This window comes from Anser cygnoides, chromosome 12, assembly GCF_040182565.1.
Source record: "Anser cygnoides isolate HZ-2024a breed goose chromosome 12, Taihu_goose_T2T_genome, whole genome shotgun sequence".
Taxonomy (NCBI): domain Eukaryota; kingdom Metazoa; phylum Chordata; class Aves; order Anseriformes; family Anatidae; genus Anser; species Anser cygnoides.
This window is the reverse complement of record NC_089884.1, coordinates 11989674-12016856: the sequence shown is the minus strand read 5'-3', so window position 1 is coordinate 12016856 and position 27183 is coordinate 11989674. Positions and strand designations below refer to the sequence as shown.

The window sequence follows — 27183 nt, the reverse complement described above, 5'->3', positions numbered from 1 at the left end:
GCCCCCGGTGGAGCAGGCTACAGGCCGGAGCTGCAGCCCGTGGAGGGGAGCCTACACAGGAGTCCACACAGCTGCCCGGCAGGAGCTGCTGCCAATGGGGGACCCATGTTAGAGCACTTTGCTCCTGATGGATGGACCCTGTGGTACGGACCCATGTTTGCAGCAGTTCTTGAAGAGCTGCTGCCTGTGGGAAACCCACATGGGATCGGTTTGGGAAGGACGGCATCCTGTGAGAGGGACCCCATGTGGAGCAGGGTCAGACAGTGACCGTGAAGGAGAGACGGAGACAAAGCGTCACAGACTGTCTGCAGCCCTTTTTTCTCTGTTCCCCTGTGCCGCTTTGGGGGAGGAGGTAGAAGATGGTGGAAGGACGGCAGAAAGGTGTTTTGATTTTATTTTTATTTTTATTTTTTAGTTTTGTGCTGCTCTAGCATGTTAGTAATAGGTAATAAATTATATTAATCTTCCTGTGCTAAGTCTGTTTTGCCCGTGATGATAATTGTTGAGTGATTTCCCTGTCCTTATCTCAATCCGTGAGCCATTTTCATCGTATTTTCTCCCCCCTTTCCTTTGAGGAGGGGGAGAGAGAGAGCGATTGGGATGGAGCTCAGCTGCCCAGCTAAGTAAAACCTCCACAAACCCTGAGGAGCAGGGAGTACCGCAGGGCCGCTACCTCCCCCTTGGGCCACAGCATCTTTGCTGACACACCTGCTGGAGCTTCCCTGCAGATGTCTCCCTTGCATTTTCAAAGGCGCCTTTGTGCGCACCCGAATCTCTGCAAAACCATTGCTGTGACTCGGATTCGAACCGAGGTTGCTGCGGCCACAACGCAGAGTACTGACCACTATACGATCACAGCTGTGCGGTGGGAGGCCTCGCGCACACCGGGAGCAGAGGCAGGAGAGCGTGCTGGCTGTGACGGACCGCACCGTCCCCTCTCCTGTTGTGGGGCACCCGGCATGGCCCAGGCCATGAAAGCCGGCTATTTTGATCAGGGCAGCTTCGAATGGGCTTGGCTGCTGCTGCTCGGAGCCTCAGCAATGTGGAACGGGGCCCTAAAGCTGCTGTGTAAAACTCTGGAGATGCCGGATGGCAGCCAGAGACAGCGGCTGCTGCAAAGGACGGTGCCGTCTGATGTGCTGCAGCAACGCAGCAGGGAATATCATGCTGTGGGGCAGGATGTGGTAGGGTATGACAGCCTAATATGGCAAAAGTACAGTTCAAATAGTTCCAGCCAGGGCTAAGTTGTACAGTAGGCATGTAATTCGTAAAATTACGGCATGTCCCCGACCTGCATGCACAACCTGGGCCTGGTCTGGGAAGGGAGGAGCAGAATGGCACTGGAAGGCCCGGCCCCACTGCCACCTCCCTGCCTGGCCCCAGCCTCTGCCAAGAAATTCCTCCCTTGCAGGCACAGGGGAGTCCAGTTTTGGTGCTTCCTACTCTTTGCTCCTGCTTGGTTTGGAAAGATAATCTCATGTGGGGATTTTTTTTGTCCTTGCCCAGCCCTGGGCAGAAGAGGGGCCCTAGGGGACACCAGCACCTGCAGGAATCAGTTTCAGGGCCAAATAGAGCTCTGTCTGTGTCATGGACCTTCATGCGCCTTCCCCTGCCTCGGCTCCTGGCACTGAGCTGCTGGCAGAAGCAGCACCCCAGTGAGCCTGGCCCCAGCTGAGCACACCGAGAGGCCTCGTGTCCCATCCCTTGGTGCACTGGGATCCCCGCAAACCGCCAGCCTCCCTGCCCTGCCAGGCTTCCTGAGAAGGGCTGGCCTGGAGCCTCCCTCCTGCCTGGTGGCCTCTGCCCGATGTTCTGCGGCAGCGGTGCAGGGTGGCCCGGGCCACCAGGAGCAGGCCGAGGCTGGGGCCGAGGCAGAGGCAGCCGTGCAGTGCCAGTCCCAGGGTATCCAGCATGCTGGGGCCAGAGACAAGTGTCTGTTTCATCCTCTGGAGATGCTTCTCCATGCGACAGAGGCCTCTGTGGCTGCTGTCACCAGGGGATAAGGGCAGGAGTGAGACTGTGAGGTCGCTGCCAGCTCTGTGACACCACTGAGCGCACCACAGAGCCCAGGCGGAGGGCGCAGACGCTGGACCAGAGAAGGGCACCCAGCAGGGCCAGTGGCTGGGGGTTCTGCAGGGAGGCCCTGAGCAGGAGGCTTGGGTAGGCCAGGCCCTGCTGGCTGTGGAGAGCGATTCGTAGCTGTCAGGAGAGGGCGGTAAGACCGAGGAAGCCAGGCGTTTCAGCGGCCCGAAGGTTCCTGGAGCCTCAAGGCAGTAGTTTAAAACACTTCCTCAAACTGAAGCACCTCTCTACCTGGCAATATCTACTCCTGACTTGGATAGTGCTGCTTTTCCTGGCCACGGCTGAGAGGTTCTGGTGAGTTTATGGCAGTTGTTTGACCGGTGGCTTATTGCTATAGTTCTGCCTTTGTCTTTTTGGTCGTGGTTGCCAATGCTGAAGGATTTCTTCAGAGAGGGTGGTTTTCTAGCCACCCTCCTGGACTTTTCAGCCACCTGGAAATCCTAATGGTGGCCTGGCTGCAACACCCGTCATAACACAGGATCTGGACCAGGGTCCTGCTGTCCGCGCAGAGCAGGTTGCTCCTCCAGCTACATGTGCGTGCCCCAGCGCCTGCAAGAGATGGGGGCCATTTTGTGCCCTGAGTAAGAATCTACCAGGACCGGCCCTGGGCATGAGCCTGCTGGCCAGCTGGCAGCTAAAGAAGGGGTCTGGCTCCCCCCGGTCTGGATGAGGGCCAGACTTGGGCAGCACAGGGGCCCTGGGCCAAGAGGGACACTGGCATCTGGAGGAAAGACCTTTTCCCCCAGGCCTTGTGTCCAGATGGCAGCTGAAAATGGGGGCCCAGCTGCTCCTTGTTTGGTTGTGGCCCAGCCCTGGGCAGCAGCCAGGCCCCCAGGCTGAAGAGCCAGGGCCACAGTCCCCCCAGGCCTGGTGGCCAGCTCAAGATGGGGACCCTTTGCGTATGGCTTTTATGCACCCTACTTGTATGGCCCTGTGCTGGCAAGAGTCACTGGAGTCCCAAGAGGAAGAGGAGTACGGACAGCAGGAGGCTCTGGCCTGCCTGGCAGGGAGCCTCAGCTGCCTCTCCATGGGCTGCAGCAGCCACAATCAAGGTCATAGCACAGGAGCTGGTGGCCAGTTGGCAGCTGAGGATGGGGCTGGAGGTTTTGGTAGCCCAGGCCCTGCTGGCTGGTATTTATAGCTGTCAGGGTTCTAAGACCAAGGAAACAGCATGTTTCAATGGCCCGAGGGCTCATGAAGACTCCAGGTAGTAGTTTGAAAGACATCCTCAAACTGAAGACCTTCTGGTCCACCCCAGAAATGTCCACCTGCCTTTTTATGTCCATGAGCCCTCAGATTCTGAGACTTGCAGTGTGTCACAATTGTCTGTCAGCACCAAATCTTTTCTTTCATGGAAGCCACTGCCAAAGGTGCTGCTGCCAAATTCCTGTTCCCAAGGAGATGGGAGTTCCAGCACCGAGGCTGTCAGCTTCTCAACATTGTCTTCTTGCCCTGCCAAGGGGTTGAAGCCTGGTCGGTCTGTGGGGTTAGGGTACTGCCACCCCCCAATCTCCTCCTTAGGGGCAATGAAGCTTCAAAGCTGCATTGCAAAATACACAGCTGTGCACATAGGTCAACAATGGGTCAGCAGTTTGTATAATAAAAACATGGAGAACTTTTCCTGGGTGGCTATTGCCTGGGGACTGCCAATCAGCCAGCTGATGCTGAGTGGTTGGTTTTGTATCACTTGGTATTATGATTCTGTGTTTTGTTTTTGCTTTATATTTTTTCCCCCTTACATATGAAACCTTGTCAGGAAAAAGAGAAGGAAGTGGGGCAATGTTTGGAGCCTGGCCAAAGTCTTCCCATGTGCGCATTGCACACGATGAAGTTCTGCTTGCCTGGTTTGCCATCTGCATGCCGTTGCGAAGTTGTAAATGAATTCCTTAATTTGCTTGGTTTGCACATGCAGCTTTTAATTTACCTGTTAAACCATCTTCATCTCACCCCACAAGGTTTTGCACTCTTACCGCCATCCCGCCAGGGGTTTGAGCAAGCTGTGTGGGTCTTAGCTGCCTGCCGGGGTTCCACTACGACAGCAGGGGTGCAGACTACAGGATCCGGGGGCTTCTGAAGCAGCACTTGCTGTATGTGTCTGCAGCCAAAGACCCCTCTGGTAGCCTCTGTTTCCAAAGTGGCTGCCAAACCTTCCTGCCCCCCAGCTCTCCTGCAATCCCCGAAGCAGCAGGGTCCTTCCTGCAGGGTCCTGCAGTGCAGCAGGGGATTGTGGTGTGCAGAGGAGCAGAGGAGCCTCTGGTACCTAGGCAGCCATTGGCACGCAGCTTTCCTCCATTCCCGTGGCAACGAGCAGCAGCCTTCACCCCTCTGAAGACAGGCTGAGTGAGCAGGGGTTTGGCCTGGAGAAAAGAGGGCTCTGGGGAGACTTTATAGCAGCCTTCCATTGTCTAAAGGGGGCCTACAGGAAAGCTGGGGAGGGACTCTGTCAGGGAGTGTGGCGATAGGACAAGTGGTAATGACTCTAATCTAAAAAAGGGTGGATTTCGATTAGATATTTGGAAGAAATTCTTTACCGTGAGGGTGCTGAGGCACCGGCACAGGCTGCCCAGAGAAGATGTGGATGCCCCATTCCTGGAAATGTTCAAGGCCTGGTTGGATGGGGCTTGGAGCAGTCTGGTCTAGCGGGAGGTGTCCTTGCCCATGGCAAGGGCATTGGAATTAGATGATCTTTAAGGTCCCTCCCAACCCAAACCACTCCGTGATTCTGCAGTTCGGCTGAAACCAAAATAGTGTCCCCCTGCCACAACTGCTGAGGCTGGAACCCAGACAGAGGGCCCACAACCTGCCCAGGCAGACGCCTACACCACGTGCTGCAGGGGGACCGCCTGCTCCACAGGCTGCAGATGAACCTCTGCTCCGTGCCTGGAGAACCTCCTGCCCCCCTTCTGCACTGACCTTGGTGGCTGCAGAGCCGTGATGAGAGGGAATCTCATTTCTCACCCCTCTCTCCCAGCTGCTTTGTGCAGCGGTTTTTCTCCCTTTTTACTGTGTGCTCTCCCGAGGCACAACCAGCAGCACTGGAGGGCTCAGCTCTGGCCAGCGGCAGTTCCCTTTGGAGCTGGCTGTTCTCGAACACGGGGCAGCTGCTGGGCTGTTCTCTCAGAAAGGCCATGTCCCCTCCCCCCCTCCCCCCCCCATACCTTGCCACATAAACCCAGTACACCCCCTCCCGGCCCAGCCCCAGTGAGACTCACAAGGCTTCAGCAGGCAGTGGAAGAGCCCTCATCCTACCCCAGCCCCTTGGGCCCCAGCATGAGTGGCTCCATGCCCTGACCAGCCAGCAGCAGCACTCTGCTGGGACTGGGAGAGAGAAGGACGCCATTCCTTGATAGTGTGTGAACTAAACCTTTATTTGAGGTGTATTTATTTGCTCCATGGGCGGAAGCTGGCAGGGCTGCAGCATCCCAGGATCTGGTGCCTGGCTGGTCAGTGCAGCACAGGGCTCTGGGGAGGCCGTGCCATCCGTCGGCATCAGGGACCTCCGCAGGATGCTGTGTAGAAATATTCCCATCAGAAAGCTGGGTAGCCTGAACTGGGGTGTCTGCTCTGCATCAGGAGGCACGAGACTTCTTCCTTTTGAGAAGTTTCTCAACTGCTTTCTCCACCCAACGTATCTTTGGGTTTGCACAGATCTTGGTCCCGTTCCTGGTCTCAAACCTGACGAGATGAAAGGCAAAGGTTGGTGGGAAACAACAGCTGCAATCCCAGACCCATGTCCTCCCTCTTCCCTTCCCTGCAATCCTTTTCCCTTCCCTGTGGCCCTAGATGCTCTGAAGAGCCTTCAGGAGCCCCAACGGACTTGCGTCCTTAACCATGCTCTGTAGAAGTGGCCAGAGAGTTGTGTCCTCCCCGCTTTGTGCTGCCAGTCAGCCACCCTGCTGCAGCCACTCCTGTGGATAGAGGCCATATAGACCCGTCCTGGTCCCCTGCAGGGGGCTGGGTCCTGTCACCAGATGGGATGGAATAAAGCACCTGCAGCATCCCAGGAGACAGTACAATGGTAGGGAAATTACAAGGACTTACACAATTCCTGGGTAAAAACACTCTTTGGGAGTCGTATAGAAATCCTTCAGCACATCAGACCGGAGAGGTAACTTCAGGTAATCAAAGCAGCATTCTGAAGGTGTGTGCGGAACTGGAGAAGGGAGAGGAAGTGAGATTGTGAATGCTGGTTTGGAAAGCAGTCTTTAAGTCATTTCCCCATAAGAAAGCTGACACACACAAAATCCCTCAATTTCTGCAGCTGCTGCTGCAAGGAGCCCCAGGTGACTTCCTTCCTGCGGCAGGAGGAGGCACCACCAGCCCCATGCCAAGGCCTCCCAGCTCCGGGTTCTGTCCCCATCCTTCCCTGCACCCCTGGGACGTGCAGCCCTGTCCCAGCCAGGAGCCCTCGGGGTTGCTCCTCCTGCCGACAGCGCCGTCCCCGCTGGGCTTTCTTCCCTGACCTCCCCAGGGCAACACAACCCAGCCAGGTCCCCAGCCCTGACACCAGCGGTGGCTGGCGAGAGCAGGGTGCTGGCAGCCCGCGAGGTGCCTCACCTGTGGTGCAGTGCTGGGAGAAGGTGAGGAGCAGCACGAGCAGCAGGACTGGCCTTGTGCTGAGCATGGTGGCTGTGCGAGGGCTCTTCCTCAGTACAGTGCTGCTCTGCCTTGTCTGAAGAGCTGCAATGTTAGCTCAGGCAGGGAGGTGCTGCAATTTATCCTCTCCACCCCCTCCCCATTTTAGCTCTTTTCCAAAGAATTTCTACCAAATTCAAGTGAAAGCCCTATGCATTTGCTTAGGGCAAGGGAATTTCCATGTCACGTGGCACCTCTAGGGTTATAGACAGAGGTAATCCCTAGAAAGAAAGGACAAGCGGACCTCAATAACTTCTCTGTAAACTGAGACTGGCCTGTGGGAAAGCCACAAAGCTGAAGAGGGAAGTGAAATCCTCCTCCACAGAAGCAGAGACTGAAGGGCTCCAAAACCCACAGAGAATGGATTTGTGTTGACAAAAAAGGCAGTACCATGCTTTCTGTATGAAGTCACTTTTCAGCCTGACAGAAAAAAAAAAAAAAAAAACAAGTTCTGGAGAAAGTGGGGATTGATTGAACTCCCAGGGGAGCATTAAGCAGGGATGTAGCGACCACTGCTCCCACCAGCCCTTTGTGGATCAAAAGCTGTAGGATGTCAAATACTGTCAAACATTGCGCCACAATTGCAGCTGTTCCTATGGAGAGGAACACAAGTTTTCCAACAAAATTCCTCTTCTATAGTTGAGGAGTGTTGGGTGAAAGGACAGTTGGGTGCAGCTGAGTCTTCCCTTGCAGATGAGGCTGCTTTAGCCTTCTGGCTGTGGGGCAGAGCACGAGGCTGAATCAGGCTGAAAGATGTAGAAGGAAAAGTTTGCGTTTAGAGTTCTTGAGTATTTTCCCTGCATCTTCTTTCTCTTTGCAGCCTTGCAGCCTCCCAGATCCTGCAAGGACATGCAGAAAGGCATCGCTGATGGGGGCCACCTCTTGGTGTTCACCTGGGGAATGCTTCACCCTGCTCTGCCCAACTCCCCCTTCCTCACCCAGACACTCAGACCTGCAGGCCCTCCGGCTCTGTGCCAGTCATGCACAGCCTCTGCCCCGATGCTTGTTCTTTCCCTGTTCCCTCTTTTCTTTCAGGCTGTGAGTGAGTGGATGGAGCAGCAGGGTCCCACACAGGTCCTTGGGGCGCCACGGTCCCCCCTCAACCACTGTGTGCTGCCCAAGGGGTCACTGCAAGCCCTTGTTCACGTTGGCACCCCCCAGCTATCCTCTGTCGCTTTGGAGCAGGGCTCGAGCGGGATGTTATGCTGGGCATTGTGTCATCCCTGGCTGCCTTTTAAAAAACTTGGGGGAAAACTGCAGAATCCTGAGGCCTGCTCTTGTCATGCCCAGATCTCCTTGACCTCAGGTGCAGTAGGAGGCACATCTCCCACTCAAGAAGGAGCCCAAGTGGTGTATGCCAAAAACTGGGCAGCAGAAGAAATTATTAAAACACTCAGAGCACCGCAGCTGCTGTGCTTTGTCTCAGCTTCTGTGCAGAGACAGGGTTCCTACATCCCAAAGATGTGACTTCTCCCAGAGGAGTTGATATGAGGTCACCGATGCTGTGTGGCTCCCAGAGACGCACCCAGTCAGGGGGCTGGAGCTGCTCAGCCCCAAGCCCCCACCAGTGAGTATGCCCACAACGGGTGTAAATCAGAAGAGCTCCCTTTCCCTGGAGTACCGCACTGCTTGCACAGGGATAAGGCGGCGCTGGACATGACATCGCCAGGAGAGCACAGCATGGTGGCTGGGGACAAGGATGCCTTCCAGAGCTGTGCTGCTCCTTTTCTGCTGGCACTCCTGAAGCAGGATGCTGGAAGCAAAGCTTCCCAATTTATGTTTTTCTTTCACCCTTGCAAGCTGTCATTCAAAGATTGTCAGTGACAGTGTTCACCAAGCTCCCTGAGAGGCAAGGCATGGCTGGAAGAAGGATGAAGCCTTTTTTGGAAGGACAGTACCCATGAGGCTGTCTCATCAGCCTGGATGTAGTAGCCACAAGCAGAGGTAAGGGCCCCCTGCCCTACTCACAGAGGCTCACAGAGGTGCTGCAACACAGGAGCAGACTCCTGAAGTCAGTGTTTCGTATGCTGTGCTCCCTCCAGTTGTCCAATCCCAAAGAAAGCTCGTGGCAAGAGGTGCCATCAGCTCTCATGTCATTGGGACCTAGCGGATGAACCTGTCACTCTTTCAATACAGGGATTTGTGGCTGATTTGTGACTCTATGCTATGTTTTAGGGTCAGAGCAAGCCCCCTTGTGCCTCGAGTGCACAGCCATCAATATAAGGACACATCCTCTTCAACAGTCATCCTCCAAGCTGGAGACGGAGCCACAGTCAGGGGCACCGCGCCATTGCCTGCACTCGTGTCCTGGTGTGGGTGTGCACGTGTATGTGTACATCTCTCTTTGCAGAAGTCAGATGGAAAGACAAGATGCTGGACAATGGTTAAGTTAACCAGCTTACAGGGATCTCCAACTGGCCAGAGCATTGATGCGACTCCTTGTGCTTCTTTCTGCATTAACAAACTCTGCAAATTCACCAAAGGGGCTTTGAACACCCAAAGCAATGTTTTGTCAGACCATAAATGAAAAAGGTTCCCAGTAGGGAACCTTTTAAAACTGAAGAACCCTAGAAGCACAAGGTAGGCTAGAATAAAAATAACACACTTGTAAATAGGTCCCATAACCCCCAAAGTCAGTGTCATTCCTCCTGACATGCCTTCAACCCAGTGACTCAACAGCTCCCAGGGCTACAATAAATTCCTCATGCTACTGATCCCTGAAAGCATCTTTCCTTCCTCCCACAGGCTTTGTGGGTGCTGCCTTACCTTCTCAGCCATTTCCCCATTTCTGCTGTGCTGCAGGCTCCCTTCTTGCAAACTGGTAACACCGAGCTGTGCACATGGACCATATCACAGTTCCTGATGCTGCTTGGTCTGGCTGCATTTTTATATTGCTTGCGATATGTGTAGGACCAGGGCCACTGAGCAGGTGGCCTGCTGCTGTCATCTCCGTGGCAGATGTCCCCAAAGTGGGGGAACACTGCAGCCAGGGCACCCACACCACTGCCCAGGGGAGTGCACAGCCTTAACTACACCTAGGGCAAAACCACTTGGGCTGGACCCCAGGCGACACAGAAGCATTTTGGAAACCTGTAGGGAATGATCTTGCTGCGTGCCTCCCCCTGGCCTGGGGCTTCACCCAACCGGCTGTGCAAGGGAGAACTGCAAGCACAGGAATACCCAGCACAGGGATATCCAGAGGCTGCTCTGGATGGAAAGAACCTGGAGAAGTAAGTAAAATGCTAGTGTGGCCCCACTTCTGCAGAGGTGTGCTTGTTTTTCTGGCAGAAGAGCTGGCCCGGGCTCCTCTGCTTCCCCTTTCTCGTGTTTTCAAGTGATCCCTATCACAGCTAGACAATTCACGACTCCCTGGAGATCCCTTGATGTCTATTCTTTTACTTTTTTGGGAAGGGAAAGGCTGATGTACTGTCGTTAACTGAGGGACGCTGGAAAGCCCCACAGCTGGCCAAAGTTCCCTTCTCATTTGAGCAGGCTCTGGAAAATTTGCTTGTTTACATGAAAAATAAACATTGTTATCTTGATTCTGCAAAAGGAGGAAGAGGAGAGCTTGGGGTACAGTGTTTGCCAGCACCTGTGCCACTGTGGGAAAGAAGGATTTTGGCAGAACAAGCCACACACCTGGAAATGGAGTCTCAGCAGATAACTGAGCGTTCCCATCTCTACTGGAAATATACAGCTGGGAGCAGCCATATTGTCTTTACACTGTTTTGGAAGGTGCAGGCTCTGCTCTGCAAGTGGTCCTAGATCCATTTTGAAGCCCTGGTTGACTCAACACATGATCACAAAACAAACGTAATGCTCTCATTCCTTCCCAGAGCCAGAGCTCATGCTGGGACTCCAGGTACAACTGTGCCAGCTCCTGGAGGCTGGAAAGACACTTCAAAAGGATGAAAACAAGAGTCTCTTCCAAAGCCTGCTTCCTACAGCTGGACACTGGGGACCACCAAGCACTGGAAACTGGTGATCGACCAAGGCGTATCCTGTGCGGTAAGTCCTGCCCAGAGTCACAAGTTACAAAGGCTGCAGGAAGGACATGTCCAGGAGCCTTTCTCCAGACGATTATCTGTACTGAGTCACTGAGCAAGCTTGCCCATCGGCTCCGGGAATTAAGCAGCTCTTCCCTGTACCCCAGAGACTAGAAACTCACTCCAGCCAGGCAGGGAATCCCCCCCAACACGGCCAAGCAGAGCAAGGGCTGGAGGCACCTGGACCAGAAACCGAAAGTAGCCACTTTGCTAAGAAAAAGGGGGAAAAAAATGTGTGATGCCAGTTTTTTCAAATTTAGGCACGTAGGCAGGGGGAGAGTGACAGAACTGGAGGAACGATATGTCCATACAGGCAAGAGCCCTGACCTTGGAGGCTAATGCAGGACCCTGCCTGATAAAGCTGAAGATATAGCTGAAGATAAAGCTTCTGCCTGATAAAGCAGAAGCCACCTGATAAAGCTCTTTTCAGTGCACATCCTCCAGACCTGTGGACGGTGAACTAAAATGTATATACCTGGGACATGCACTGAAAAGGAGACATTTTTTCCATTTTTCTCCAGTGAGGTTGATCAACACCCACCAGGTTAAATGAAGGACAGACCTGGGGTGTCAGGAGGAGTTGCTGCTTCCCAGGGAGAATCTGTGCTGGGGAAGCTTCTGTGAAATGTAGAAACTGGGGGGGGGGGGGGGGGGGGGGGGGGGGGGGGGAAGGGGAATATTGTTTGCTGAGGATTCAGCCTCCTTTTTTCAACCCTGTCCTTTCTTGAGCTCTTAGAGCTAAAGACAGAAATGGAGAACTGCTTTAGGTCAGCTTTTAAAGCAAAGCTACCATAACAGAATAAAACTAATTTCAGCTGGAGCTGGGAAGCCGTTAATGATTTAGTCGTGATAACTCCAAGAAGACAAGTTATGAACTTGTTCCTTAGTTTTTCAATAGGATAAAACCCACCACTCTCAAGAAAAATAATTGACAATTGAAAGAATGTAATGAGAAAAATACTTTAAGGTTCCTAGATAATATAATAAAAGAAGTACTTGTGCTGAATGTGGCCTGAGCTGTCAAGTTGACATTCCATGCTTTCTTAGAGGACTCTTCTCACTTTCTATTATTACTTTTTAAAAATTATTTACTTTGTGGCATTGCAGCTCATCTGGCAGAATTCAAGGGTGCTTCAGAAATGAAGCTTTCTCCATTACTTGAGATGGTCACTGCACAGGTCTGACCATGGCGAGGCCTGACAACCTCTGTATTTACAAGTGCAGCCCTTGCAGTAAAGCAGACATGGGCACAACCTTCGTAAAAGTGGATTAGGCAAACACAAAGCATGGGAGAGCTGTCTTGGAAGAACAAAAGCCACACAACAAAACTGCAGTTGTGCAGTTCCTTAAGGTGCAGTTGTGCAGTTCCTTAAGGTCCCTTACATGGCTGTGGACTTTTTTTGACATGCCCTTGGTGTCTCTTTACCATAAGGTTACCTCTAAACAAGGGCATCACTAGCTTCACTGTGCCTGTGGCATTCAGAAGAAAGGGGAACTGGCTCCCGTGACTGCAGCTGCAGGGTGGTGGGGCTCCAAAACATAGCTCACCCAGGGCAACAGCTCCAGGTGAACATAAAAAAGGATCTCCTGCAGAGACTTAAACACAGAAGAGAGGTGAGAGACCTCTTTGTAAACCCAAGGGGTCGCGCTACATTATACTAAGCCAGTATCGAGGAAGGGCTGGTAAGCTATCTTGAGCAGAGTCTGCCCTAAGCATGTGCACACTTGCATAACATTTCATAGGAAAACCACAAAACTGAGCAGGGACAGAGCTGACATTTTTTAAATCACAGTCCAAGTCTCAGCCCTGAGAGTGTGGAGACTGCAGGAGCCCTGCTTCACAGGAATAATTGTGCTCCTCACATATCACCCTGGAGAGGCTTGGAGAAGACAATACCAGAGGTGTCTCACTGCCAGGCCCAGCCTGCAGGGAGCAGCAAGAGCAGCATGAGGGGGACCCCAGCACAGGCAGTGCCCTCACAGGTGAGGTGAGGTCCCGCAGGGTCTGAGCACAGCAGAGAGCTGGGTGTCCATAACAGGGTCCATTAACAGTCACAGCAAAGTGAGGAACTGGGTCCAGGATTCATCTGGGGAAGATCCAGTCTGGAGCAGCAGGAGATGGGGCCAGAGGCGCAGCTACAACACCAAAAGGTCTGTCCATCCGTCCATGAGACAAGCTGCCTACAGTAAAGGTCCAAGGTCCACCCAGGAAACACAGACGGAGTGAGGATATCAGACCAGCACTCCTGCAACATACCCACAGCAAGGGCTGAAGGCCCAACCCTGAGCTTAAAGGGGTCTCCTGGGCCTTGGGCAAAAGGCTTGGAGTGGGAGACCATCTACTAATGAGGCTGCTCAGGGTGAGTAAGGCTAATTAGTACAGTCAATGCCTACGACTGCATCATCTGATGGATACTGTGGGGATGTGAAGGCATGGGAGAGAGCCTGCGTGGACTCCCAGTGACTCCTTGGTCTCATAAAGTCAATCAAAACAGAGCTAATGAAGTGCTGCAGAAAGTACGGAGCTGGAGACCAAAGATATGGGTCAGCAATGGACCAGAAGGAGCACGCTCTTTGGCCATGGGCTTTGCTGGCTCCTGTGTGCTGGGCATTTTGCGGGGGGGGGGGCAACCTCAAGGCAGCAGTATGTGTCTTTCAGGCTAGCTGCAGAAGGCAAGCCTTGTTCCATTTAAGCATTGCAGATGTGGCATTAGTTAACCCCTGGGGCCAATTCTTTACTCTGTTACACCTGAAGGCAGCCCATGGTTCTCCAGAAGGAGCAAGAGAAGGGTAGTGGTTGGCCATCCTTTGCACAAAGTCTTTGTTTGAACAGTTGCACAACAGAGAAGCCAGGGAGCAGCAGGAAAGCTGGTGTGCGCATGCCACCAGCTGGCTGAAGGTACCTGGCCATGCCAGTGCTGTCTCAGTGCTCTGGAGGTGCAGTCCTCAGACTGCATCTGGCCCAGTGACAGGTGCCTGTGCTCACCACATGGGAGATTATCTATTTCTGGCAGGCTATGAACTCATTTGTGAACCCTGCCCCTTCTCTGATAACAGAGGAGAAAAAAATGTACTTCCCTTTCTGCAGAGCGTCTTACCCTCAGAACAACCTTTCTGGCCTGGTGACTCATCTGGGGAAAGTTTTTATGGACTTTGCCAGCCTCCCTGCACACTCTCTGGCCAGCGGTGCAACAGCGCGAAGGACTGTGCGAGAGCAGCCCAGGGCCTGGCTAGGGCTGGGAGAGGTCCCAGCTCAGCCTCTTGCCCCCTTATAGACCTGGCTCAGACCAGAATATTTTCCCGTGGTCTGATTGTAGGTTTGCTAGGTTTGTTGTCTGACTGTAGGTTTGCTTAAACAAAGCAAACCCCCCCACTGGTTTTCAGTATTGCCTTAGCACAATCGGAAATGTGAGCAAATTCATTCCCTGAAAATTGTTTTGGGAAGTCTAAAACCCATAAACAGTGAAGAAGCAGAGCAGCAGGCTGGTGACATCAGCTGTGCTGGCTTTGCCATCTCTCAATGATGCTGCGGTTCCCCCCACCTCGCTTTATCCCACGCGATCATCTCTGTAGGGATCCAGTTTGGTCATCCAGCCCTGGTCTGAACCTCCCGAGGACAACAGTTTTTAACAGAAAAACTTTATTTTCTTCTAAAAAAATACAGTATAAAATCCTACTCATGCGCACTCATACAGACTCAATACACAAACCAGTGCTTCTGGCACTCTAGAACAAATGACATTTTAAACCCCTGTCACCTGCAAGAGATACATTCCCCTTGTGCCTTCCCAAACCGTTAGCGCACAGCATAAAGCAATGACAAACGGTGGTCCCCAGTCTGCCCTGCCTGCGATGGGTCAGGAATTCTCCCATTGAAAGCCACTGCTGTTTCACGGCCCCAGCAGCAGCCACAACCCATGGGTGAAGCCCTGATGCCCTCCCAAGCATGCCTGGAGACCCAAGGACAGGGTGCCTTTGCCCACTGCATCTGCTGTAGTGCCTTGGAGAGCGACCCCACTCCCATGGAGCCAGATCTACAGGCCTTCCAGGACCAGCAAGAAAACAGACCAAGGCACAGCGTTTTCCAGTGTTCCCAGAATAGTCTAGACTGAGCGATGCTCCACTAGCAAGGACAGGAGGTTACACGCATGTTCACATCACTACAAAACTTTACTACAAAAACAGATTTTTATAATATTTCATATAAAAATAATGCTATTGTATATCACTCCACAAACTGCAAGGCCATGAACCCCAGCTGTGCACAAGCAGGACAGATGGGAGGCACTGCTGGTGGCTCCTGCAGTTCAGGTAAATCAGCCCCAGATAGTTACAGGATTTGGGCTGCACAGGAATGCTTCTGCACAAAGATGGCTTTCACCCAAAATTCCTAATCACAATTAATCCAATTGCATTCTCTACATCTTGTATCTGCAAAGCCCTAGATGAATCTCAGTCTACCCTGTCTCAAATCAAGGACTTGAAGAAATAAGGGGCTGAGTAATATCAAAAAACAAAACACCATTGCAGTCAATCCACCTCCAGGACTGGGAGGATGCCCCAAAGGTGGTATCTGATGGGTCTAACAGGCCAGTCTTTACAGCTGGCTCATCATTTTTGCTTTGATTATCCTGCTTATTATGTTTTTATTTTCTTTTTCTACATGCATATCTGTAGTTTGAGATCTGATCCACTGAGGTCGGTTAGAGGAGGATCTTTGATATGTAACCTTGATCTAAACCTTTGGTACTTTAACTCTATCTACAAAGCATGGTATTATAAAGACCTTTACTTGCTCAAGCAAAATTCATAATGGAGTAAATGTTAAATAAGGGCTTTCATGAGCTGATCGCAGATAAAAGATAATGCTTACATACAGCAGTGTCTGGATGTGTGAAAATCAGAGACAATTTGTGTTAAAAAAACACCTTTTGTACTGTTACAGTGCTTTAATAGCCTGGTAATCTGTGCTATATAAAAAGAACTAGCATGGGGCTGAAGTGTAGGATCATGAATGGGGATTTCATGCTTTTTTTCCAGATCACCAAATGTGCTTATTTCTAGAGAGAATAAGGAATGGGAAGGAAGGTAATTCTGCTGTGCTGTAATAATTGCTACAATTACTGAATCCAGAATTGCATTTAGGTATTCTAGGAGTGTATTTTCTGGTTTTTGTGCTTGCTGAACAGCAGAGTACAGCAAAAACATTACAACACGGTAATAGCAAAATTACTGAGGGCCTCTGGCAACTTCTTCCAGATTTTCTCTCATTTACAAAGGCTCATCCACATTATCCTGCCTTTGTTTTGGATGCATCTGGACACGGGGTACATTATCTGGAAGAAAGGGTTTTATTGCAGATGATTTGTCAAGAATCAGGTCTCAGACTAAATCTGTGAGAAGAAATGCCCTTACCTGTTGGAGAGAAAAGTGGCCTGACTTTGAGGAGGAGACAGACCGTGAGTGCCAGCACCTCTGAAAGTAAAATCTGTAGCACTGACTTTCAGTCCCCTACATACAGAGAAAAATCAGATTCTGTTTTAGCCACCTATGTCTGAAAGCTAGACTACACTGCTGGCTCTAGCCATTAGATACCCAATTAAATGGGGTGTTTAATCAGCTGAAGGAGAGCCAGCTCCCACTGACTGCCAACATCGGTCAAGGTCTGACAGAGCAGTGACCTGAAGTGCAAAGAAAGAAGCAGCAGAGAGTTTGTAAGTGCAAAATCAGTGTTTTTGTGTTAAGATTGCTCAAGGTGGCAGAGCCTGAGTCCAGTAGTGTGGGTGAGTGAGTGGGTGGCTTCGCAGCTAGGTTATGATGAAATGCAGAAAAATTCCCAAGAGCAACTCAGATATTACTTTCTGCCCACCACCTGGCAAACAGCCACCAAGCAGCTCTAGTAGAGCAATATCCTGTTCATGTAACAGTGCCAGAGAAAAAAGCTTCTCACATATTTCTAAAATGTGCAAGTTGTCATTGGTCAATGACAACTTAGATAAATTTTTGGACATTCTGCTCCTACAAAATGTGTTTTCTTAGGTATTTTTATTTCCTGTACTGTTTCGTACTGGTCACTAGTTCTGCACAAGCTTAGCTTTCTGGCAGCAACACACATATGTTCTAGGCCAAAAATGTCCATTCCATAAAGCACTCAGATTATTTGCATTAGATAGACATTTTGATGTTCCTCCTTCTGGTAGAGCAAGCCTTGTACCATGTCTCTTGACATTGTTTCTGTTCTGACTCTAAATTTTTTGTATAGCCATACAGCAGCAACACTGCAAGCAATCAGTCCACCTACCAGGGAGGCTGGGATGATAAAGCGTGCTTGAGATCTTGGCAGGAAGCTGAGTGAAGGTGGATCATGTGGCCTTTTTGTAGTCATCTGCGCTCTGGCTTGGCCTGAGAATGTTTGGCTAGTGAAAACTAACGTACCTGGAAGATCTTGCTTTCCTAAGTGCAATGAATAATCAAATGTTCTAGTACCAACAGCAGCTGCAGAGGAACTGAAAATTTTGGTGGTGTGGACAGGAGGACCTTTGTCTATGGCAGTTGTGGGGTTTAGAGTAGAAATTGAAGTAGTCTCTGGTGGAACAGGTGTGGCTGGGGCTGAGCCGATCTCCATGCTGTTTAGGATGGAGGGGAGATCTGAATTAAAACTCCTAGAAGCAGTGTCTGATGTGTTGGCTCTTGCACTTGTTAAGTCCAGGGATTCATCTGTAGAAAGTACAGGATGGTCCAGTCCTTTAGTAATGGACACAGGGTCTGAATTTGAGCTAGGAGAAGACGTGTCTTGAACATCAGCTGTAGTACTTGCAGCATATCCTACAGGTTCTTCTGTAAATCCTACTGTGTTGTCAAAGCCATGCACAAGAGCTGTGGGGTATAAGATAGGCTGACCGGAGACCATGCCTGCTGCAGAATTTGTTGAATGTGCAGATTTTAAGGAGTCTCTGTTTGCTTCTGAACTGACTTCAGAGTGTGTAGCAATTTTCCGTGTCCCAGGGGACGATCCTGCAGAGAACTGTGTGGTGCTCTGCATGGCTGGTGTAGATTTGCTGGTCACCTCTGTCATGGCAGCAGGAGCATGTGTTCTCTCCAAAATTGTTGTGACAGTCCCTTGGAAAAGAGTAGCTGCAGCAGTGGCTTGAGCTGGAACTGTTACTGTAAGACCGATGTGTTTGTGAAAAATGCCAGGCTTTTCTGGAACTGCTGCTGAAGTGGCAGCGTGTGGAAGTGGTGATGCTGCTGAGGCCTTTTTCTGGTCCAGTTTCCGTACAACCTTCTTTACCAGCTCTGCGTTTGGATCTGCACAAATTTCTAAGGAAGCCTGTGTAATAAATCTGAAGTGAAAATAAAAAGGGATCACTTATTAGATGAAGAAAACATTGCCATCGATTATCAGAGTGATACAGAAGGCATAAAGACAGCAATGATGAGAAATGCTAACGCTCCTGAGCCCCTACCATAGTAAACACCATCAAGTTGGATGATTATTTATTTTAGGAAGGGCAGGTGTCTCTGAGATCAAAGTGAATAAGCAAAAGCTGAACATGACTCATAGGTGAAGGGCTTCCTCTTAAGCGGGTTTTCTCTTTCGAAAGCATTGTTCTTATGCTGAGTGCTGGCCGCCAGCACTCAGAGAAAGAAGCTACTCAGGCACCAGCTGCCCAGGGTCAAGAATACCTGAAGACAAATCCCCCATTTTACTGACAGACAGTGAGATGTTCCAGGGTCAGCCCAGCAAGTTCGCTTGGTGCAACCTCCTGGCCTGCAACAAAGTGGTCTCAGTGGTGCCTAACCTTTAAGGTAGGTCAAAGACAGCAATTATTCTGGGGAAAAAAAGGCAGCTTCTCTCATTCAGACAAACTGATGAGTCTGAATCTCTTTCCACTGAAAATACCTGCTTTCACAGAAACATGTAAACTCTTACCCTGTGTGCTTCCACTTCCCCATTCTGCCAGTGCGTACTTTCCCTCTCCTCATCTATTTATCACTCATGGCAGTGACTGTCTCACTGTGTGTGGGTGAGCTGAAACCTGGTCTCATTTGGAGGCTGTTGGCATTGAAATAGGAAAAACAAACAAACAAACAAACAAACAGCCTTCAAATAAATGTCAGTGTTGGCTCTGTTTCCAGAATGCTTCTTGCTCCCAAACAAGGATATCTGATGACGGTGTTGATTCATAATCATTTGTGGAGGGAATATGGCAAGGGAACCGGACAGCAAAGCTGCTTACATGATGGCTTGTTTGGCACACAGGGGTTCAGTCTTGCGGTAGCTCTTTATCCGTTTCTCAGGTATGGTGCGCGCAAAGTGGCTACACACTTTTGAACACTTTAGAGGTGCTTTGGGTTGACCTGAAATAAAATTTTCAACATATTAAACACTGTTTTTTTTATTAGGCACAATAAACATTGGCTCTGATTCTTTTTCTCCTTCTCTGGGGAGAAGGATTCTGAAGCTTGCAATGGAAGTTTCCAATCCCTGCTAGAATGAGATGTTTCTATGAAAACAAATCCTGTCAAGGCCATGATTGTTTGCATCACTAAAACAGGTCATATGATACCCAGAAAATCGGGAAAAAAAAAAAAAGTAAAAATTATGTGACTCTTGAGGCACCATTGCAGCTTGCCTTATAGGATGTGCAAACTCTGGCTGGGGAAGCAGCAGGACCTTTCACCTTTGGGCGACAGGAGGCTGGATCTCAGCCTGGTGCCTAGAAGACACATATCTTCATCTGTATCAGCCGCTATATCCGTCCCTAACTGGCTCCTGGCACAGGTCAGAGAGCGGAACGAGCGTCCTGTCCTTATCTGAATGAGTCATATCTCTTTCTCCTCTGGGGTTTCCCCTCCAGGCAAGTGACTCTGTTGTTGGATAGCCTCCCAATGCCTCTTAGAGAAAAGGTGCAGAAAAGGAACCCTCTGGAAAATAGTAAGTTTGCTACAGCTTTCGTCTGTGCAGGGATATCGTCTCAGCAGTCCAACTTCAAAGCCACAGCAGTTTCTCACCAAACATCTGTTTTTCATCTCTTCTGGAAAATAGTTTTCATTTTGCAAAGTGTGAAAATACTCCTCCCACACCTTCACTCAGAAAAGGGGTGAAGGCAGTCACACAACAGGAGAACCCATCCCTGCACTTACCCCCAGCCTCCAACAACAGGCGTCTGCCAAGAGAGTGGAGGTTGCGCAACTCAGCAAGTTGTTTCTGCTGTCCCGGGGGGGAACAAGGCTTAGAACAACAAACCGTGATTTCTTCAAGGCCCCTTGTGAAGAGGGGAAGCTGGATTCTAGTTCAGGTCACACAATCTCTATAAAATCTTGCCTTAGGTTCCCAAATGCTACAGAAGCATGTCAGCTTCTACGTCTCAGAAATGTTAAAGCAAAGCTCTTTTGTTTAGACACTACCATCTTCTGTGGCACTTTAGGGTCAGGAATACGTGCTCCTCAAGCACTCAGGAATGACCAACTTCCCAGTTAACTCTCATTATCCATGGAACATGCTGCTGTTGTCTTCACTTTCAGAGCCCTATTCAACAATCCTTCTCCAAGGGCCTGATCCTTCCCCAGACATCGGGGAGACACATGGCAGGGGGCGGACAGGGGCTGCTCAGAGTAAAGGGTTACTCAAGCAGGGTCTGGAGGCACCAGGCAAATCAGAAGTCCAAAGACATATGCCCAGGTACACAAGCCCAGACTGGTCCTGGGTGCTAGCAGGCTCCAGAAAGTACGTATTTAGTTCTGCAAGTCCACAAAACCACTGTGGCCCACATACATCGCAGAACCATTTAATGTGCTCAAACCTTTGGTCGCAAAGCACAGAAGACAGTTACCCCAGCTGATGGCACAGGGCTGTCAGCATGCTACAACCTTGGAGCAAGGCAGGATTTGTCAAGAAAGTGTCCTACAGCCACCCTCCAAAATGCCCTTCTCTGATCAAGGGAAAGAAGGCTGAGGAGGAGTGGCTTAGCCCTGAGCATGAAGAAAGAAATGCAGGAAACCTAAAAGTTGTAAATAGGGCTCAGAGCAGAAAGAGGGGACATTTTATTTGCCCCACCTTGTTTTGCTCAGGGCACTGACCATCTTTGGATGGGAGTGGAGGGAACACATCTCAAACGTGTCTCTTGTTGCTCCTGCTGCTAGGAGGGGTGCCACTATTGAGCTTTCTCAAATGTCTTTTTTTCTGAGAAATTTGGAGGGAGGTGGAGGAGAGTTATTGATAACCAAGAACTGATTTTCCAATTATTGGCATTGCAGACGATTGATTTGCAATTAGCTGAACTTGTGATGAGTTTTTCCTGGAGCAGAGGAGCTTGGAAAGCTCTTTCCAAGGAGAGAGCGGAGCTGAGTGGAACATGGGGCCATCCCTGGCTGTCCCCTCCTCCCAGGGCACACAGCTTCACTGAGCTACGTCTGAATCTTTGCCACAGGGACCTCAGGGAAACCCAGGCTCTGGAACTTTGCCCAGCTGTGACCACCTCTCCTTGGAGCCATCCCTACCAGTTTTTCAGCACAGTTCCTCAAGAGACCCTGGCCAGGGAGCCCCGCCACTCTTTCTTTCTGCACAGCCAACTCGACTTCATTCCTCTAGAGAAGATGGATGCTGGGCCACAAGTGAGCAGAGCTAGGCAGTGCCGAAGCAGGACAGGATAAGCTGCCCGACGTCCCTGCTGCCTGCTAGACTCAGGCCAGCCCTGGAGAACCTGTTCAGAGGTGTGAGTAGAGGCAGAAGCTCCATCCCCAGCTGCTGTCCTTGCTCCTCCCATCTGGTGGCAGCAGGGCACAGATCTTAATAAAGGCGCTCTGTCTCTTTCCCTTTCCGTGACCAACCCTTAGACCTGGGCAAAGTCCAGTTTTGCCTGTGCTGATGAGAAGCTACCTGCCAGCTTGGCAATCCACCCTGCTCAATCTGTGCAGCAATCGCCAATCTGTGCGTAGATGACTTAAACTGACACCAGCCCAGAGACAACCTCACCCACCTCCTCCCGGTCCTCCAGCCCCGCTCAGCATACCACCCCAGAGCACACGAAGACCTTTACCTGGAGAGCGGGAGAGCCTTTCCTGCCTGCGCACACACGGACATGTGCACGCTGCACACGCACACAGCAATCGCGTCTGCAGGCAGCAGCACCCCCCGGCTCACAGCAGCGTGCCGAAGGCCGGGTGTCTGTGCTGACAGCCAGCCAGCCCGGGACAGGACTCTGCCCAGATGGCACGTGCTGAGGCTTTGCGTTACTCCGACACTCTTCCCATCTACCCTCAGGAATGACAAAAGCCATCAGCGGGACTGCCCAGGCTCCCTTGTGGCAAGGATGATGCCCTAGGCTCCCCCGCAGCTTCCCACCCAGCCCGTTCCTGCTACAGGATTTCCCACGGCCGAGGAAGGCACGAGGTCCCTTCGTGCCTGTAACCTGACCCAGCACTGACTTCCCAACCCTGCAGGATTCACTGATCCTTCGCACAAACCTCGCGATTCCCCAGCCCCTCGCCTAAACCCGTAAACCTTGCTGCTCCCCCGGGGAGCCCCGAGGGTTGTACGCGGAGCCGTGGCTCACCTCCAGCCGGGGTCACCAGGCACAAGACACTCAGCGCAAGCAGGATCGGGTAAGAAGCAACCTTCATGTTCCCGTGGTCGGCAGCAGGAAGGGGTACACAGAGGCAGTAGTTTTTGCTCCGGACTGCCTACTGCATCCTCTGGAGCAATGCAGCTGCTGCAGCTCATTCCAGGAGTCTGAAGCCCCGACCCGGGACTAAGGCTTTTATTTAGCTCCCCCGCCCGCGTTTCTTGGTGACGACAGGAGGCGGAGGGAAGAGTTGGGACGGGGCGGGAATTCTGCTCGTGTTCCGGAGCTCGATGGCTCCTGGAATTCCCCGGCTGCAGTTCCATCGGCTTTTAATAGCGCACACAGTGCAGCTCCAGCCCCCTTGGCATATACGTCGGCAAGGGGCCTTCAGGAGTTGGCTTCTCCATCCCCCTGTCCTGCATCTGTGTCTCTTACCCGCAGAGCCCGTGCTAAGGCACCACCGTCCTTAGGCTTGTAACGCTCGCCCCAGCTCCAGCCTGCAGCTCCCTGGTACACCTGAAGCTCATTATGTACCCTGAATGCAGAATCGGCTATTCCCTTCCTTTTTTGCAGACATCTGAGAGCAGCAGAATTGGTTGTTGGGCCAAAAAAGTCAGCATTTGCTAATTGGTCTCACGATTCATCAGCTCTGCTGGTGAGCTCATGCCAGGCTGCCTCCTGGGAGACAGGAGCATCGCCACAGCCAAAGCTGTGACAGAGCTCCAGGGCCCTCCCCAAGCAGCTTCTTGTTCCCTGGGCATACCGTCTGCATAGTGCTTGCTAACGCAGCCCTGACTCGTGGTATATGGTTTTGGCCGTTAGGGTCTTGCTGATGCTAAGAGCTTGAGTAACAGGCCCCGAGAGCTGCAAGCAGCAAGACTGGCTGGGGGGTTTCCCAGACACCAGCAACACGCCAGGCCCAACGTGGACATGCCATCACTGCGGTCATATCCTGCACCTTTACTTTCACTTTCATGTTAGATCCCAGATGAATACATAACATTTTTTTCCCTGCCAACTCTCTCAGCTGAAAAATGAAGATAAGATCATGACTGAGACAGTGTGGCTACCCTTAAGAACTTTTTCCCAGAGATTTGTTAGGGTGGTGGAAATCTGGCTTTTCTGTGCTGTGGGAAAGTCCAACAATGCTGGTTGGAGTTTTCTTCCAAAATAGAGTGAAAACCCCTAAGTTTCCACAAGATGAATTTTTAAAACGTTTGGTGAAAAAACTCTCAGCTTATAACTTTAGCCTTTGGTTATATTGTAGTAGACAATAAACCCCATTTATTAGCCGAAATTAAACAAACAAACAACAACAAAAAACTTTAAAATAATCTGTTTGATCCAGCTGGAACAGAGCATCCTCTGTCCATCAGGATGCTTTCCTGCCCCCTTCCCCGGACAGTGTTTTCTCAGGCTCGGCACAGCCTTACAGGAAATTCTTTTTCTGGGAGATGGCTTTGCCTGTGGCTGCCAGGACACCTTGGCTGCTGGAGGGGTACATGCTCACATCTCCCCTGAAGAAACAGGTTTTGCTTCTTCTGCAAAGGGATTACCACCAGCAAGGGATAAAAATGGGGAAAGGCTCCAGCATGCGCACTAAGTGGGGGGGTGAGCGCAATGTTTGCTAAAGGCCCTATTTGCGACAGGCATTGTCAGATTTATGGTGTAAACAGCAATTTGGCAGCGTAAAGCAATGGCTTTTCCTGCACAGCCTGGGCTGGCTGTGATTTGTACTAGCGAAGGGACTTTGTTTCCCCGGGATCCTTGCCTCTCAGACATCTCCATTTGCTCCCAGTGAGCTCTGTAGCTGGACTTGGAGGTGGCACCTGTGCAAGAAAATCCCACAGCCGGAGTGTGAAGGGAACCGGCCCCAAGAGCGGCCCCAGCGTGGCTCAGCAGAACTTCAGGTGTGGGTCCCAGCCACCAGCAAGCCCTGTCGTTAGCACTGGAAGCGGGCCGCAGAGGCAGAGCGATTGTCTCAGCTCCGACAAGCTGTGACAAACCCAGGCTGCAGCAAGCAGAAAACCGGCCTCCTCACACCGAGCCTGCTTCCTACACCTTCTGCCCTGCCCCTCCAGCACGCCACTGCCAGCCTCCTGCTGCACTTCTGTTGGTTTTTTTGGCAGCTTTGAAAAACCCAGAGGTACAGGAGCCGCTGTAGCCGAGGAGGTGTTTCTGCTCTAACTAGTGAAAACCTGTAGCCTTTATATTGATTTGATGGTGAAAGTTCTCAGGACTTGTTTGGGCTTGGCTTGGCTTCAACTGATTTTAGTTGTGACAGAAATTGTGTATCCAATTGCTGTTGCCTTGATTTGTTTTCATTTTGTAGTCTGTAGGAACACTAGTGGCTATTCAGCGTGGGGCAGGGACTGCAGAGTAAAACATGCTGAGGTGAGGGCAGGCGGAGGATGCTACCAGCCGTCCCAGGCTGTAAGCACAAATCGCATTGCTGAGGCAATGGAGCACAACCCTGCAAGACAGGTACAGCCAACTTCCAAGACAAAAAAGAACAGAAAAAATGAATAACTGGGAACTGGAACACAAAAATCACACACAGGCTGTGCTAAGAAAACGCATGAAAATGAAACTAAGCAGACTAAGACTGAGAAGAAAGCAAGCCCACCATGAACATCACGTCATATTCTTCCAGCGAAGAGCACAGGCTGGGAAAGATCATCACAGCCCTTTCTTCTGTAGGAGGACTGGAAGGATACTTTGTCAGGTCGCCCTTTGCATGCAGAAGCACCCTGAGAGGGTTGCATAATACCAAAGAAAGGTTGTAGATACCAGGAAGAAGGTGGGCTTTTTTTTATTATTATTATTGTTGTTGTTTGTTTGGTTTGGTTTGGTTTTGTCTTTTTTTTTTTTTTTCCTGTGTAACTTTGTCTGTAGTACTAACGAGGCTTTTCTGCATTGTGTAGATGATTTGGACTATTTAGCTGTTAAGACTTAACTAGACAAAGAATAATTTTTGAGCTCTGTATGTACGTCACATTCACCTTTCCTAATGAAAAGATTTTGGTGCAACAACATCCAGTTTCCACAGTCAGATTCAGACATGAAGCTGCAGACAGGTCCGGCGTCAGGAAGAAGACAGGGGCAGGGAGGGAGCTCCTGCGGGACCGGGAGGGAGCGAGCAGGGAAGTGCCACGCGGTCGGTTCTTCACTGCCAGTTCCTGCCCCACCGGGTAGGACTGTGTAGCGTGCTTGTACTGGAGTACACAGGTCAGGCACTTGGTCTCTGATCTCTGTAGGACCCTCGCAAAGTATTCTATTTTATGCTTTTGGTCTGCCCTGTTTGGCATCTTTTGTACAGATCTGAGTGCATCTAGAACAGACCTTAGTTCTTTATTACTATGAAGGCAGATGAATAACAGCCTTCTCCTGAAAACAGCACCTTCTCTCACTGTAAGGGACTATCTGAGGTTCAGCAGTCAGGATGGCAGCGTAGGTCCGTGCTGCACAAGGCTATAAACCAGCAAGCTCAAGCACCCAGAGGTGGTGTCAGCTTGGATTGCTGCCAGGGTCCATTAAATCTTTTAAATATTAGAGAGAAGAAAGGCCCTCAATCTTATCTGAAACGTGGCCAAGGAAAAAACATGAACAAACATATGTCTCTGCATCTGCTGTTGGGTATGGGCGGAGGGACTTTGCAAAATGGACTGCGCTGGGCCTGGGACTGTGCTAACACACCTCCAAGTTTAATGTCTAGCACTCGCGAAAGGACTCCGTGACTCATGCCAGACAGATCAGTGGCAAGGCTGGAGTTCGGGTTGTCTGGCTCCATTTCTTGCTCCGCTCTAAGGAAAGTTTCATTATCAGGATGGATGTCCTGCTGCTTAAATGCTGGCTCTGCTGCAGGAAAGGGAGAAGAAGTCTGGTGTGGATTGGATGGGGGTGGCAGCACAAGGCAGGCTAAACAGCCTGATCTGATGCCCTACCCGTAACCTTTGGATGCCCGCTGGCAAGCACCAGTACCTTGGCTCAGTGCTCCAAACCACAAATGGCTGGAGGGTCAGATCCCATCTTTCCCATGAGGAACAGAAAATCAGGTCCGCCACTCTCAGCATTTGCCACCTACTGCAGCTTTGCCAGGGCTGTTCACAGGCAATTGCTTCAGCGGTGCGCAGGTTCAAAGTTCGCAGAGGTGGATGGGAGGTATGACTAATGCTGGGGAATTTACCTTGAACACAACAAGCAACGTAACCCTGCAAACGTGATATGCAAAACAATATGCAGAGAGAACAAGGGCTGCGTCCAAAAAAAACAAGAAATGACCCAAGAACCCTTCTCTTTCAGGGTGTTTCTGTGTTGGAAATTCATTTGGCTATTCTTGTGTGTCACCTGGAAGAAATGTAGCCCAGTGCTGATCAAATGACAATGCTGATGATTCCCACTGCCCTTCCCGCTATTCAGAAGCTCCCAAGACCTCCAGAGCTGGTCTTCTAGGTTGAACTGGAGCAGGGAAGCCCAGCACCTCTGGCAGCAGGTACTAACAGCATCCTTTGCCGTTCATAGTGCCGAGTTCCTCGTCTATGTTCTAGAAGCTTGCTGGAAAGAGGGAGCAGGGACACAGCTTTTGGGAAGAGCCAAACAGTCTTTATACTGCAAAGGAGACAAGATGACCCAGGTCTCTAACTCTGGACATACGATGGGGTTCTTTTTCCCCTCCTAATGCCTGCTGGTCCAACTCTTCCCATTCCTCTGCTGGTTGAGCAGGGGCCAGCAGAGTCCAAGGCAAGCTGCATTTTGTGCCTAGACCCAACTTTCTGATGTGAACCCACCGAGGGTCCTGAGCCTTAGGCAGAAAATGGGCTGCTGAAGAACCGTTGTTTCTCACCTCCCTTCTG

General features: G+C 51.0%; 2 protein-coding genes, 1 long non-coding RNA gene and 1 other non-coding gene across 4 annotated transcripts; 1 reads left to right on the top strand and 3 right to left on the bottom strand.

Annotated features, from left to right (window-relative positions):
• The first annotated feature begins 256 nt into the window (after positions 1-256).
• LOC125183361 (uncharacterized) lies at positions 257-27183 on the top strand. Its single transcript, XR_007165229.2, has 3 exons — positions 257-2376; positions 10554-10725; positions 26633-27183. It is a non-coding gene; the product is annotated as an uncharacterized lncRNA (long non-coding RNA).
• TRNAH-GUG (transfer RNA histidin (anticodon GUG)) lies at positions 788-859 on the bottom strand. Its single transcript has one exon. It is a non-coding gene; the product is annotated as a tRNA-His (tRNA).
• On the bottom strand, positions 5430-6888 carry LOC106033294 (C-C motif chemokine 3-like). The gene is made up of 3 exons (XM_013176711.3): positions 6640-6888; positions 6124-6235; positions 5430-5757 (listed from the first exon to the last, which is right to left on the bottom strand). Exons 1-3 carry the CDS (start codon positions 6704-6706, stop codon positions 5652-5654), a joined length of 285 nt encoding a protein of 94 aa, XP_013032165.2. The 5' UTR covers positions 6707-6888; the 3' UTR covers positions 5430-5651.
• Positions 14387-22559, bottom strand: LOC106033292 (integrator complex subunit 6 homolog). The gene is made up of 3 exons (XM_013176709.3): positions 22322-22559; positions 19004-19124; positions 14387-18106 (listed from the first exon to the last, which is right to left on the bottom strand). The coding sequence occupies exons 1-3, from the start codon at positions 22386-22388 to the stop codon at positions 16915-16917; spliced, it is 1380 nt and encodes a 459-aa protein (XP_013032163.3). The 5' UTR covers positions 22389-22559; the 3' UTR covers positions 14387-16914.

Bases quoted from the DNA above. Each gene is read 5' to 3' on its own strand.
- LOC106033294 (XM_013176711.3), bottom strand. From the start codon at position 6,706: ATGCTCAGCACAAGGCCAGTCCTGCTGCTCGTGCTGCTCCTCACCTTC. The intron at 6,236-6,639 runs GTGAGGCACCTC...TCCCTTCTCCAG, and splicing joins CTCCCAGCACTGCACCACAG to TTCCGCACACACCTTCAGAA. The intron at 5,758-6,123 runs GTAAGTCCTTGT...TCATCTCGTCAG, and splicing joins TGTTTTTACCCAGGAATTGT to GTTTGAGACCAGGAACGGGA.
- LOC106033292 (XM_013176709.3), bottom strand. From the start codon at position 22,388: ATGAAGGTTGCTTCTTACCCGATCCTGCTTGCGCTGAGTGTCTTGTGC. The intron at 19,125-22,321 runs GTGAGCCACGGC...ATTTTATTTCAG, and splicing joins CCTGGTGACCCCGGCTGGAG to GTCAACCCAAAGCACCTCTA. The intron at 18,107-19,003 runs GTAAGCAGCTTT...TTTTCACTTCAG, and splicing joins TGTGCCAAACAAGCCATCAT to ATTTATTACACAGGCTTCCT.